The sequence below is a fragment of the Seriola aureovittata genome, chromosome 19 (genome assembly GCF_021018895.1).
Source record: "Seriola aureovittata isolate HTS-2021-v1 ecotype China chromosome 19, ASM2101889v1, whole genome shotgun sequence".
In the NCBI taxonomy this organism is placed as follows: domain Eukaryota; kingdom Metazoa; phylum Chordata; class Actinopteri; order Carangiformes; family Carangidae; genus Seriola; species Seriola aureovittata.
The window spans coordinates 13,186,290-13,200,738 of NC_079382.1; the positions used below are offsets into that span (position 1 = coordinate 13,186,290).

The 14,449-nt window shown below is 40.3% G+C and overlaps 1 protein-coding gene across 2 annotated transcripts in view; it reads right to left on the reverse strand.

The window, feature by feature from the left end:
• Positions 1 to 321: 321 nt before the first annotated feature.
• Positions 322 to 14,449, reverse strand: part of stxbp5a (syntaxin binding protein 5a (tomosyn)) — an 88,641-nt gene continuing 74,513 nt past the window's right edge. Inside the window, exons 20-28 of one of the 2 annotated variants that reach the window (XM_056405216.1) lie at positions 12,667 to 12,729; positions 10,461 to 10,514; positions 8,527 to 8,577; positions 7,185 to 7,466; positions 5,877 to 6,246; positions 4,552 to 4,717; positions 4,260 to 4,371; positions 3,929 to 4,149; positions 322 to 3,387 (exon numbers count right to left, since the gene is read on the reverse strand). In XM_056405216.1, coding sequence (XP_056261191.1) covers positions 3,346 to 3,387; positions 3,929 to 4,149; positions 4,260 to 4,371; positions 4,552 to 4,717; positions 5,877 to 6,246; positions 7,185 to 7,466; positions 8,527 to 8,577; positions 10,461 to 10,514; positions 12,667 to 12,729 — 1,361 coding nt within the window. In that variant the 3' untranslated portion in view covers positions 322 to 3,345. The remainder of the gene's footprint in view (positions 3,388 to 3,928; positions 4,150 to 4,259; positions 4,372 to 4,551; positions 4,718 to 5,876; positions 6,247 to 7,184; positions 7,467 to 8,526; positions 8,578 to 10,460; positions 10,515 to 12,666; positions 12,730 to 14,449) is intronic. The other variant, XM_056405217.1, reaches the window with a different exon arrangement.

Here is a 14,449-nt window from a genome sequence, read left to right on the forward strand (position 1 = left end):
ACTGCAGTAAATGCTTAAATCTGCTCAGTCCAATTACATGCAGGTGCAACTGTATGTGTGTGCTGCCATCTAGTGTACTGATGCAAATATGGCAAGTTTCCCCTTCTCAGCCTGAACTTAATGTACACTATTTGTCTTTGTTTGGACATACATACATACCTACACTATGTACACTATTGTACTGTATATCCCTTGTAATCATCCCCAATATTACAATGCAGGTATATATGCTTTTCTTTCATGTGAACATAGTAAAACCTTTATCTTTATATTTGAATTTGAAGTATAAAGTGTTTTTTAAAAGATTCTTTAAGACAAAAATACATTTTCCACTTTTATTTTCCATTGCACAGTAATCTCTATCTACAGAATTTCTAAATTTTTGTGGCAGCAGATAAAGTCATAAACATCCATGTGAAAGTTGCATAAAACTGTACAAGAAAATTGGCTACAATGAGAAAAATACTGCAACCCACTGATAACTGTTGAATCCAGGACAGAAGATGGCGTATGGCAGATCGACAGGACTCCCTCTTCTTGTTTGAGTGTGTGGATTGTATTGGGTAAGAATACTGCATACTGTAGTGTATGGACAAGAAACAAATCACTCAAAAATGAAGAAACAAGTATAACATTGAAAAAGAAAAAGAATAAACACATAACAGTTGGGTTGGAGGGAAAGACGCTGAAGTGGTTTTCAGGGATGACCTCTAAATAAACCTAGCTATTTTTCCTGAATTTTTTTTTTTCTTCTTCTTTGCCATGGGGGGGAAAGACAGAGCTACCTACCAACATCCACACTAAAATGCTTACTAAACACAGGAGGCCAGATCCGTAGCTGTAGAACCAATGGAGTCACCAGGAGACTCACTGGAGGAAGAGAGACGTTAGAGGACAAAGGCAAAGACTGAAAAGTGAAGGAGGGTTGAAGCATGTGTGCAAAGACTGAACATGCGGCAGTTAAATTAAACCAGAATTCAGAGGTCATCCTTTAATGCTGACTATACTATTGTTTTCTTTTTTTTTATCATCATCAGTGGCTTTAGTTAGTGTAACAGACACTCGACTGGACACAGACTGCTGACTGGTGAGCGACTAGGACATTAACATCAATTATTAAACAACCAAAATATAATCTCTTAAATTATATCACTTAATTTACATGAACACACCCTAACACACAGACAGACATAAATACAAACACACACACACACACACACACACACACACACACACACACACACACACACACACACAAACACACACACACACACATAGATGAATACCATAAATATTGTTGTGTCTGAGCTGTAGTGGAATGGTTCAGGTTTTTTGTTTTAAGGAAACAGCCTTATCAACCAACAGTTAGGCCACTTTAAACATTAAACATTTGTCCAAATGTTACATTTAAAGACATACTGTGATACAATATTACTATAAATGGCTGAGTTCCATTGCAACTTGCTCCATTTCTTGAACCCTGAAAGGTGATGAAGATGACTCCTAAATAGGTTCTGCACCCCATGGGTGAAGCCACGCAGAATTACACATATTACTGTATAACTTCTGGTGTCAAGACTCATGGAGTGACGAGCCAAATGATAATGCAATGGAAAAGCTAAAGCAACTCTTTGGCGTCAGAAAAAATATGGCCTCTCTCCTCTTATGTTGCTTGAGCAACCTTGACATTTACTTTCCAGTTGGTCTTAGATTGTCAAACTATTTACTTATATACAAATAAAGGTTAAAAGCCTGGTAGACAGAGAGATACACCACATTTGAGCTTTACTGCAAACATGGATATAGAAACAAGATATAAATGAAGGTGAAAGTTTCTGACACCAAACACAACTGTCTCTTACACCTCAATAAATAAATATTAACAAAGGAATCACACAGACATCTTTCTCATATAGACAACTGTCAACAAAATACTGAAAATAAACTGAAATATGTTTACATTTCATACTTTTAAAGGATTACACATCCATGTTTCTATTATCCTGCATATATGGATACACATAAATAGGATTTCTACTCATGTGTACTCCAGAATTTAGAAACCAACAATTCTGGCTAGACTATAAGTGTATTTAATACTGATCTGATCAGCATTTGTACAGTCACACTCAGAGACTAAGCCAAACTGTGGAAGCTTATGACATTAGAGGGTGAGGGAGGCAGTTAGCATCACATCAGATAAGAGAAGCATTGAAATCCTCAGGTAAACAATAAATGTGAGTGGTTCATATCATGTCAGTGAGTACTAAATGATATATGCCTTTTATATCCTTGCCCTCCTTTTAGATTCCAGCCCTTTTCATAAGGAGAAATTAATTTGAGTTGTTAGACAAAAGCCACAAAAACAGATTTTTTTTTTTTCAACAAATCAAATATCATCCACTTTCACAACAATAGAAAAATAAGAGATTTTCCAATAATACAGACGGAGCAAAAAACCCAACAAATAGAGGAATGGCAAGAAAATAGAAATTAACACACACACACACACACACACACGCACACACAGGCGCACACACACACACACTGTTGGTAACGATATGAAAGTCTGTAAGATACAGAGGAGAGTCTAGAGGTTGAGCGAGATGAAGAGATATCCAGTGTACATCAGAATAAGTTGCTTTTATCCCTGTGACTGTCTGCATAGAGGAGGCGTCTGTCACTGCCGCAGCACTTCTTTTGGATCTCCAACGCTGCCTCCTTCAGCCTTCTCACCTTGCTCCTGTCTCCTCCATGAGTTATCCCTTTCTTTTGTACTAGTCACTCGGAAGTGGATACAGCGTTGCACATTTATTAGATTTATGTATATATAATGATGTATTTAGATTCTTTTTCCTTCTTTTTACATTTAAATAATTTTTTGTAGTCTTTGTTTCTTCATTAGGTATTTGTCTTTTTTCAGCTGTGTTCATGGGTTTGAATACTGTCCACAGTGGGCTCCGAGCGGAGAAAACAGTAAAGGATGTTTTTGGCAAATGAGTATGAAGAATGTCCAGGTGCGTGGGCCAATTGGCTACCTCGGAAGAGAGGCTGAACAGAGATAAACAAACAGACGAGAAAATAAAAAAAGACACCATTTATTTGCTTCCTCTGAGGTTGTCCTTCTCCCCTGTCTACCCCTCAGTTCTACCTTAAGACTGAGGTAAGAACAGTATTCAACATTGTGCTAGGGAAGAAAATCCCAAGTGTCTCAGTGAAGAAGGCTTGGAGGGATGGATGAATGGACAGACGGACGGGTTGGGAAGGGGGGCCATGGTGAGTCCAAATGAGCCAATGGAAGGTGAAAGCCTTGTCCATGGAGCTCTGCTCCTCCCCCGTCACTGATCAGAACTGGTACCATTTTTTGTCTTTGCACTTCAGCATCATCTGAAAACAGAGGAAATGTTGAAGTGAGAACAGGTATGAGGAAGACCTACCTAACTGGTGCTCAGTCCATGATTCTTAATCCTTCTGCTGACACTGAAGTTCACTTTAGACGTCTTTAAATGATGACTGCTCAGTCAAATTATAAAGATTGTGTGGAATTGGAGCTCTCATATTTCAGAAGCTATATGTATTTCATTCCTGAAAGGAAAATGTCAGACAAAAAGTGAGAGTAAGTTCTCTACCCGCAGTACTGTGGACTTTGTGCAGGTATATACTGCCCTCTACTGGGTAAATAGTATAAGTGACTAATATTTCTGAAACAAAATTATTACCACATTGTATATTCAATGTCTCCTGTCATTAAAAGATTATTCCCCAGTGAACTATTTCCAAAATTTCCTCAGTCTACACTTTAACCATTCTGTTAAGCACGGTGCATAGGTATGTATGCACAAGTATGAGCAGCAATGCCGGCCTTGCTTGTTCACTGTGTAAACAGAAACTGCTCGCTCCATATTTTGAACTTCGCATTTTCTGTTACCTCATGGGCGTGTTTGGAAAACGAATCTGCGCTGGCCATCATGGCAGCTGTCCTCTCATCCAGCTCGCCCAGTTTCTGGCCTCTTTCATCCAGTGCTATTCGGGCACGTGCCAAATCTCCAACCACACCAGAGGCTGCCCCCTTCATGCCCTCAATGCCACCCGGGCCTGGGATGTGCTGAGCCAGACTTCGAGATGCCTTTCCGGCTGATAACTCACCAACTGCATGAAGGAGGAAAGGAGAGAAAAACAGGAAGAGTTCTGTGAAGGAAACTTTGCATCAACTAGGGACTGAACGCCTGTATATCTTGGCACGTGTAGGTTTGGCATACATAGCTCCTCTCTGTCCAGTGACTGTGCTCCTCCTCCAAAGAGACCTTTGAAGAACCCTCTGTTGGGTGCCTCTGGGGTCTCCACTGGTGTAAAAAGTTCACCCAGCATCTCCTAAAACACAAATACAAATACATTACACTGTTACACACAGTTTGACTGCCTGTATCAACTTATTCAGTATTTTGTTATCCACTACTGTAGACATACACATAATACAACAAACAGAATACATTATAATGTTTCCTAAAACATTTCCCATTCAATCTGCATAAATATATAAAGTGTACTGACTTGTAGGTTTTCACAGGTGTCCTGGCTGTAAGTGATCCTCTGGACCTCGGTGGGGGAGCAGAGGTACATGGCCTGACCTAGGTTGGTGAAACAAAATGTCCTGGCTATCCGCATGTCCGTCAAAGGCAGGTAGTTTACATCCATGAGCGGTCTCAGTCCTGGCAAACTGGAAAGGACACACAGAAGTAATTCAAGTTGTTTTAGATCTAAGCAATAAAATATCAACATCTCTGCCCTCTAACACCGTATCTAGAATATTTCAGTCCACTGAAGCGGTAATGACATTGTTCATGCAAGTCAAACACACACACACACACACACACACACACACACACACACACACACACACACACACACACACACACACACACAGCACACAAAAAGAGACAGGCAGACGGCTGGGCACCCTTGCTCTGTCAGACACCCATATGGACGGCTGTTCTCTCTGTGTCTCTCTCCTCTAGGGAAGTGAAGATTAATGAGGATGAGCGACAGACTATTACACCCCTCCTCACTCATGTCCTTCCACACACTGCATGAAAATCAACCTGCTGTGTGTTTTGCATGCCCGTGTTGGTTGCTCCTAAACTTGTGATGTTGGTTTTAATAGTGAGGTTAAATTTAAGACAAAGGTAACGGTGCAGCATTGATGGTTCGGTTTAGCACTGGGGTTAAAAGAATAAAATGAAAAAAATAAATGACACATAGCACCGTGAAGACAAGAATAATTCCACCATCACATAACATTAAAGCTGACCCCGACGGAGTGTGAAGGCTGTAGTCAGTTTGGAGTTTCATATTGAAAAAAAACAAACAAATAACTTTCTCAAACCATTTCTGCAGCCGAATGCGATTCTCCATCTGTGAGCTCAGACTGTTCCAAATATTATATTTTTGCCAAAATATAGCTGAATACACAACTTCTAACTGAATCCTAATTCACAACCCTGATGAGCTCATAAGAAGACACCTGTCCTTGTCTCCTGCTCCTCTGTTGGTCAGGACTGATTTATCCTCTCGTTGGCTAGCTTGAGCTTTGACTTCCTCTTTTTTTTTTTTTTTTTTTTTACAGTGTTTCAATCTCAGAAGACAGAATTTATGTGGAGTATCAATTCAACACTGACCAGCACTGGCAAACAAACACCAGGGTCACACTGACTCTCTGTGAAAGTAATACAACATACAATGCTAGACTAAAGGTGGATCACATCTACTTAAATCTAGTAATAAGAACATGATTTATTCAAACTGACTTTGATTGATATATTCTATTAATAACCCACTATTTCTGTCCGGTCTTTGATGCAGCCTGACATGTTTCTCACCTGAGGGTCATGATGTGGCCGTTGGCACAGAAACAAGCCACACACATGCCTTGGCTCATCTGCACCACATCTACCCGCAAGATGAAGGAGGTCTCTGTGATGCTGTGTTTATAGATGCAGGTCTGGGAGGGGAGGGAAATGACTTTGGCCTGTTTCTCTGAGCACACCACAGCGTACTGGCTCTCGTTGAGGTCCTGGGAGGTGGAAGGAGACACAGAGACGGGCCGGCGCTTGCGGACCTTCTCTCTTTCTTCACCATCTGCTGTAACGTTAGGCTCAAACCAAGGCTCGTACGCGGGGGGCATCTGGGACCCTGTGGAGTCCAGGACAGCCATGCGCAAGATGCTGCCCTTCAGCCGTACCAACATGCCTGGTGAATGGATGGAAAAGGCTTGTTACTGGAATCTGAGTTCAAACTCTGTGGCTTTATCTTTTTCATAGGACTTGTATTTTGTGGAACCCTTTAACCCTAATTTTGGATGAACAGGTTTCTATGGACATTATATAATTTGTAAATTTGTGGTTCTTTGTCAGTATAAACATTTATCCTACCTTACCTTTCCTTTATCTTATATAATCTGCCTCCAATTTTTGTGATTTTCATCTTTTCATTTTAAAGGTACGCTGTTCAGTTTTTGAACACAAGTGGCGCAATCAAGCAATGTTTTTTTATAAGTGGATCTTAGGGGGTTTTGTATGTGTACAAGGCTTCATCAAACCAAAAACCACTGTAACGGGCAGTAATTTAGAGGAAGACAAACAGAAAATAGAAAAAAAAAAGAAAAACAGCTGATACAAGGTGCAGATGCTGAAGAGAATCTTGTTAGCTAAAGAAATGAGGTCTGTCCATCAAATATGTCAATAAGAAGTTAACCGTAACTGCTGTTTTCCTCAAAAATTGTAATGTGGGGGCCAAATGATGCTCCCCAGTTCCTTGCTACTTTACTATTTGCCAATCATTGGCACCAAAACACAAAGAAATTTAGCAACGAAGCAGTGAAAGAGGGAAGAAGACTACAGGCAACTGTAAATATGGATGTAAATAATGTATATTTTGACATGATCAAAAACTGGCCCTGGAAATGGTTTATGAGGAAAGAGATGCTATCAACTTGTTTTTAAGGCATCAAAGTCAAACACAATTTTTTGTGTTGAGAAACACTGAATCTAAACACAACTGTGTCTTGTTTAGAAGAAAACAAGTTACCTTTAACTTAAATGTCTGGTCTTCATTTACCACAGCTACAACACTGTTATCTATCACCCCATTTTCCATCCGTTCCTCACTTCCACGCTCCCATTACCCACCTGTAGGTGAAATGATAACCGGCTGCAGTTGTCGTTGCTCCCCAGCAGGTGGCAACGTGAGAGCTAGAACCAGCACGGTTCCCAGGGAGGTGCCCACATACAGGCAGTGTGTCAAAGTGCTGTCTCCCTTCCGGGCGAAGGTCTCGCAGAAGTGGAAGGAGCTGATGGCTTCTCGGGCTTCCTTGTCAATGCTGGTGACACTGGAGGAGCGAGAGCGGCTGAAAGAATTGTCCCGGTGGTCTAATGGGTTGGCACCCCGCGGCGGGCATACAGACAGGAGGACAGTGAGGAGAAAACAAGAGAAGTAAAGCACCCGCAAAGAGATGACAGTACGAGACAGACAAATGTGATCACTCTGCTGTACTTACAGAATAAAATGATCATAAGTGATCGGTTTTCATAGTTGACAGTAAACACTTTGGAAGATAAATGAGTTTTGGTTGAAATTTACAAGACTCGAGATATACCAGCTGTGTTACGACTGTATTTGTTCTGTAAGATATTGAATGATGATGGTCAATGTTGATCCAGGAAACTGGGAGAGACGGCATAGGTTTACATTATTAACAGCTGGTAAATGTATCAAAGACTGGTGTCCATAAATCTGTCCGTTGGTCATCAGAGAAGAATGCCCTCAAACCTAATTGATGGCAATTTACAATATCCCATCTGTCCTACAGTTTATTGTACAATAGAAACAACACATCTTCACAAACCAATCAAAATCTTTAAATGTTCCATCCCCAATAAGTCGTTATATTAGTATAAAATAACCAGCTGTGAGGCACTTTGGGGAAGTGTGTAGCACTGGGACTCTTGAACAAACAGGTAAATACATTGGCACGTGCACATTTTAATTTGACCCACATGTTCCATCCATGGTAAAGCTGTACACCCCTGAAGAAGTTTTTAAAGTGAAAATATTTATATTTGGGAACCAATCAGAGAGAGAAAGGAAAGACATGAAGAACACAGGAGAGAAAGAGAAAGCTGCAAAAGTTAAAGAAAGCTTTACAGTGAGATGGAGTGTGCAAAGTTTGGCTTAGCACCACTGACCTCTAACAAGACCCCCACCAAGCTCAAAAGGTGGGAGTACTGCAGAGAATTTCACACTGAATTTATTCCAAAAAATATTATTTGGTTGAATGAGTTTCAATTCAGATCAGATCAGTGCTACTTTTGTCTCATGCAAACTTAGAAGAAAATCTGCATAGCTTGCCAATTTTGAGGCTAATAACCAGATAAAACCGGACTAATGAAATGTGATGTGAGTCCAGTTGGAGTGAGAAAGATATACTGCAATATCATACAAATTGTTTGGAGACACGAAGTCAGGGCTTACCCAAGTCTGGCTTTAGCTCAGTAGGCAAGCTTAATTTCCGTGACATCTTTGCTGGAAAAAAGAGAACATCCCTCTTTACAAATACACGTCTAAGCTAACACACGATGCCATGCAAAGCTAGATAACTAGCACTGGGATTGGACTGTGCATAAAGCTTAAATACACAAAAATGACAAAAGGCTGTGGAAGTGCCTGGGGATTGTTTCACTGACTAGAAGAGCCAAAATGCTTTACACAGGAGAAGACACTGCGTAAGGACATCCCTGTATTTCACAGAGGCATGCTGTGACAGACAAAACAAAGGAGGTGACCTCTGGGTGCACAATGCCCTGGAAGAGAGGACTGGTAAAGATACATCCAGACTGCACAGCCATTCAGGACCCTCATGCCACAGGAGCATGCACCAAGAACGAGAAGGAAACAGGAAACAGAAAATATTGAACAGGAGATGGAAGAAGACAGTGAAAAAGATGGTTACTATGGAAATAGTTATTGTAGGCTAAGTAAAGTTGTTTACTGAATGTCTGTTAATAACTCCCACCACGATCACCTCATTCCGCTTCTCCATCCCCATCTAAAGTCATATCCCATATTCCATATAAGGCATTGGATTTTTAGATCCGGATCACTAATGTTTTCATTCTGAGGGTACAGATGAGGGGATTACATATTTCTCTTGAGGTGAAAGAAGTAAAATAATCTGTACAGTATATGATAAAAACCCACCTTAGCAAATAAAAAAATATCTGCAGGAACACCCTATAGAGCAGGCTGAATGCATTTTTTGTATTCCTTTTGATTTGTATCTTTTCAATTCAATCGTTTTTAAAAAAATTTTTATTCAAAGCTTGCTGTTGTCCAGCTCCCGCCCTAACGGTATACTGATATTCAAAGGCTCAAGACACCCACGTAGGTGTTTTCACTTATTGTAGAGCTGGGCGGCAATGATGTGACATCACTAAACTCCATGAACCAATAAAATGATTGAGGGGTAATGTCTAAATTAAGCTCAGTCAGAGGTTAAAAGGTCTTATTAGGCAAAATTAGTGAAACCCCTTGTGTGGGTGTGTAGGGCAGCTGGGCTTTTCATGTGAGTGCATTGTAAGTCTTGTGATGGTTAAGTTTTACCAGGGTTCATACTATTTAAATGAGGTAATGCTTCAGTTGGTTTCAGGATGGTCAGGTCTTGGCAAAGTGGAAAATTCCAGTCTCTTATATATATAACAGCCATTCCACCTACTATCTGTCACTTGAAACTGTGGGATTCTGAATCCCCTTATCTGAACAGGAAATTCTTCATTTTACTTAAACAGTAATTAAACAAGTAAGTATCTGTTTCATCAACACACACTGGAGATACATAAAGACACAGTTGGACAGATGAGTTGCTCGCCGCTCTGAGATGTCATCGTACTTTACTGTACTATGGACAATCATATCGGGACAGATATCAAACGCAGGCACATTTACAATTTGACACTCGTGCTACATACATGTAGCATGCAATATGTGTGTAAGGCATCTAAGGTCTACTGACAGCTGCAGTCCCACCCTGCTTCCGGGTTAGCCTCTGCTCCAAGAGCTTTCAGTTCTTGATGTACAGTCTGTCCATACACTTCTGTGCTCAACAGTAAAATATGAGCACACGTTGTCATTTTAACCAAAAAAGAAAAAGAAAAAAAAAAACTACAGTTGTTTATGATTGAACAGCAATAACCAAAAGATAGTGGAACAGAAGCTAACCCGCAAGTAGATTTGGACTCCGGCTCTCTATTATCTACTCTATTTCTTCTGGCTGTGGTGACTATGACACGGACGACAGAGACAGTTTCTCTACGACAAAGAAAAAAAAATACAGGGGGGTGGGGGAACAAATCTGGAGCATGTTTGTCCTGCCTACAAAGCCTCTGATGAAAATCTTTGGCCAATCTTACCTCCTCTACCACCTCCATTGTAGAATTGCTGTAGATTGCTGTTTGACATCAACACTTTAGGGGTGTAAGGGGGAAAGTAAAGTACAGTAAATGTGCAGTTAGAAACACCCTTTGGCTTGTTACTACATACAAGCTATCCCCGATAGTATGATGAGTACGTGTTTGGTACTTGGCAGCAAACCCACCCTTTTTATTTTCAATAAAGCTGATTCAAAATTCAGACTCAAACACCAAGTTGCCTGACATGATATATACCTTTGAGAGAATATGGTATAATATCAAAACTGCCTGCTGTATATAAATGAAAATAAAACCTTGGCTGGATAAATCACACCAGGTGGAGGCTCTAATCACTTTTAATTTTTTAGCTATCAAAGGTACATGACATCTAAATTTCCAATGCGTTTGTACCTGAAATCAAAACCAATTATTCAATTTTGCTATTTCACATGGATAGCATAATTCTAATATCTAATTCTAATGATCGAAAACACATTATACTAAATGTAAAACAAAAAAAAAAGCTAACACACAAAGATTTAGTGTGCCAAAAATGAAATGAAATAAAAAAGGTGTCTTTAGAGGAGGACTAACTTGCACAGAAATGGCCAGCTTATTACTGTAAGTGGTTTAGCATTGACACTTGTAAGAGGTACAGTCATTACGTCGTTTTAAATGCAAATCAAACTATTCCAAGAATAAAGTGAATAAAGTGACACTGTCCTGGCACTAATGGAGTCTTAATTCATCATACTGCGGCTTCTTTCAAGGTAAAACTGGTGAAAAGACATGAAAAGAAGAAGTTTAAATTATTTCCTTCCATTGGCAGACTTTATCACTTACCAAAACAGAAAAAGAGAAAGAAAAAAACCCAACACTTAGCCTGAGATTAAATGACTTTTTAAGGCAGACATTTTTTGCAGGAAGGCACCTTATCACTCTCCGTCCAATGAATAATGCAGAGCAGACAGATGTATCAGACCACAGTCTGGTGGCACCAGACATGGGGGCTGGGACAGCCATCATACCTGGAAAAAGTGGCAGGACTCCAGACTTTGAGATTTGTTTTCTGTCTGACCTTTTTAAAAAGCTCCTTATTTTCAGTGTGCTAATGCCAAGCTACCCCTAATGAGATGGATCTGGGCTGTTCTCTCGTCAAGCACCTTCAGCCGAAATACTAATGACGTAGATTAAGAGGGAGGCAAGTAAAAGAGTGACAGAGAATCTGACTGCTGCAAACAACACAACACACTTCAACACGATCATCAGAGGGATAAACATTTGCACTTAGAGGTGGTGGATAATGTGGTAAGTGACATAAAGTTGACTATGAAAATTGTTTTTTGTTTTCCTACAGTACAATCTGTTTTGTTTGCGTTCGTCTGGTCATCTGCACTGATATGAAAACTGCTTAATACGATAATGGTTGACAAAGAATCAGCTTCAGAACAGTGCACCCAGACACATTTAAATGTTTCACTGAAAGAGGATCCCTGCTCAAAATTCAAGTCAGAAGTTAATTCACATCATCTTTGCAAGTGATCTGTTTAACTGTGTATCTTCTATTTATATTTTAGTTTCTAAATATGTGAAAATACCCAAGGCGCTTTAGTTTGAACATTTTCAGTTTAAGTAATATTCTGATTAATGCAAATTAATGTGTTTCTCTACCAGAGTTTTGTTTAACAGTTTGATTCAGTTTATGACTCTTAGCTGTCACACTGCATCAGCATCATAGTGATGGGATACATTTACAGCCTATAACCCAGTTTTCGAGGATACTGAGTGAGATTAAAACAAATTTATTCCTGTCTACTGAATGCTGCAAAGTTGCAAGAGAATGCATGCACGAACGGGAAAATACTCTCAAAAACCCATAAACGTATGGTATTAAACTCAAACAGTGCACTTCTAAAGACTGAGGTAGAATGCAAATTGACAGCCAGACAATTTTATGGTTCAAACAAAAAACCCATAAACGTACAGTTCCAGTTTGATGAGCTACAATTTCAATAAAACTGTATTAGAGGTAGAGGCTCTTTTGAAACATCAATCTTCTTCCCTAACCAGTGCTTCTCTTGCATTCAAACACTTATATTAGAGGTATAATTTTGACTGTTTTAGTCTTTGGGTTTGACATCTAGAAAGCACTAAATCTGTGTTATATTTTCCCCACTTTTCAATAAGACGCTGAAGGACATGTTACCTGAAGTAGGGGACTTGCAGCGGTCCTCTGATGTGGCTGAGCCCTCGTTGATGTCGCATAGACCTGCAGCAGAGATCACACACTTAAACCTCTTAATTACTGCCACACATACTGCCAAGTCTGACGGAACTTCAGATTGCACCACGTCTTTGGAGACTGGACAAGATCATATGTTCATATGGATGATTTCCACGTCTAATGTTCTCTTCATTCAGCAAGTAAACTGATCACCAGACCAGCCCATGAAAAACTGTGCTCCACTCACACATTAAATGTATGATTTAGCACAACTTCAATTATTCCTCACCCATTTGTAAGACTAATTCCTCCCTTTGCTGCTTGCGCGTTTGTGTGTGAGTGTGTGCATGTGTATGTGTGTGTGTGACATTGTCCTTTGAGGCAGAAAGCCAAGCAGACAGCAGTCCCTGCTGGCAGAGAAACACAGCTGGATGCCTGATTACTGCTCACACTCGCCAAGCTCTGACAGGTGCCAGCCCACTGCTCACCAGTCAGTGACACCAGATGCTCTGTGTGTACTGTGTGTGCTGTGTGTATGTGTGTGTGTGTGTGTGTGTGTGTGTGTGTGTGTGTGTGTGCATACACTATCATAAATATCAAAAAGAAGTCCCTCAGTATGCACACACATTCACACACAGCCTCCTAATTCATCCATCAACTTTTGCTTAAGTATGGGCAGTGCATCATCATGACACTGCGGCATCGTCTACGTAGCTGCACTGCTGCTGTCTACCACATGGTGGCAGCGTGTCCATACTGAAAGCATCCTATTATCCATCAGTGGTACTGTGTAGCTGCAGTGGCGATATGTGTAAAAGGGATGGGCTGTGAGAGAGAGAGAGAGAGAGAGAGAGAGAGAGAGAGAGAGAGAGAGAGAGAGAGAGAGAGAGAGAGAGAGTGAGCGTGAGAGTGTGTGAGTGTGTGTGTGTGTGTGTGTGTGTGTGTGTGTGTGTGTGTGTGTGTGAGACAGAGACAGAGACAGAGAGAGGCAGATGGACAAAGAGAGAAAGTCGCCCAAAGTAAGAGTGCGCATTTGTGTTGTTAAGTTGCTCCGTCGTGTGTCAACCGTATGAAGTCAGGGGAGCATCGTTTGTAGATGCAACGTGTGCTGTTCTACGACTTCATTCATTCTCATATTCAGATCAGTTCACGGATAAGTTCAAGGATGCTGGACCTGTGGGGGTTCTGGAGTCTCAGTAATCATGGCTAGTAAGTTCCAGTGGCAAAAACAAGTCATAATGTTCAATGCGAGACTGATTATCATTCTAACCCAGACCTTCAGTGAAAACACACTGTGAATACTTGTATATTAAATCTGATTTTTGTTGACAAGTGGTATTTGATGTTCTGTGCAATTTTCCCAGATTGTTACATTTTGCCTTTAAGACAAGAGACGTGAAGAGGATGGTGCATTAATGGTCACTGAAGAAAACTACAGGGAACTAAGATAAAGAATCATATGTACAGTATTTCAGTATTGCAAACTTTAAAAAAACTGGAGCTTGTTCTTGCTGAAAGAACAGATAAGCTGGACCATATAAGATTAACGGCTTTAGTAGCCAGACATTAACAAACAGTAAGCAATAATCCAAAAAAGTCCATAAAATGTTTCTAATACTATATGAAATGGCCACGCCTATGTTCACTGGCAATGAGGATGTTGCTCACACTAATGCAGTGCTTAATACACATTATTCAATTTACATACGTAACTTAATGACAGAACTATTAGTGTAAGAGCCATTTGGTCCTTTAACTGTGTGTG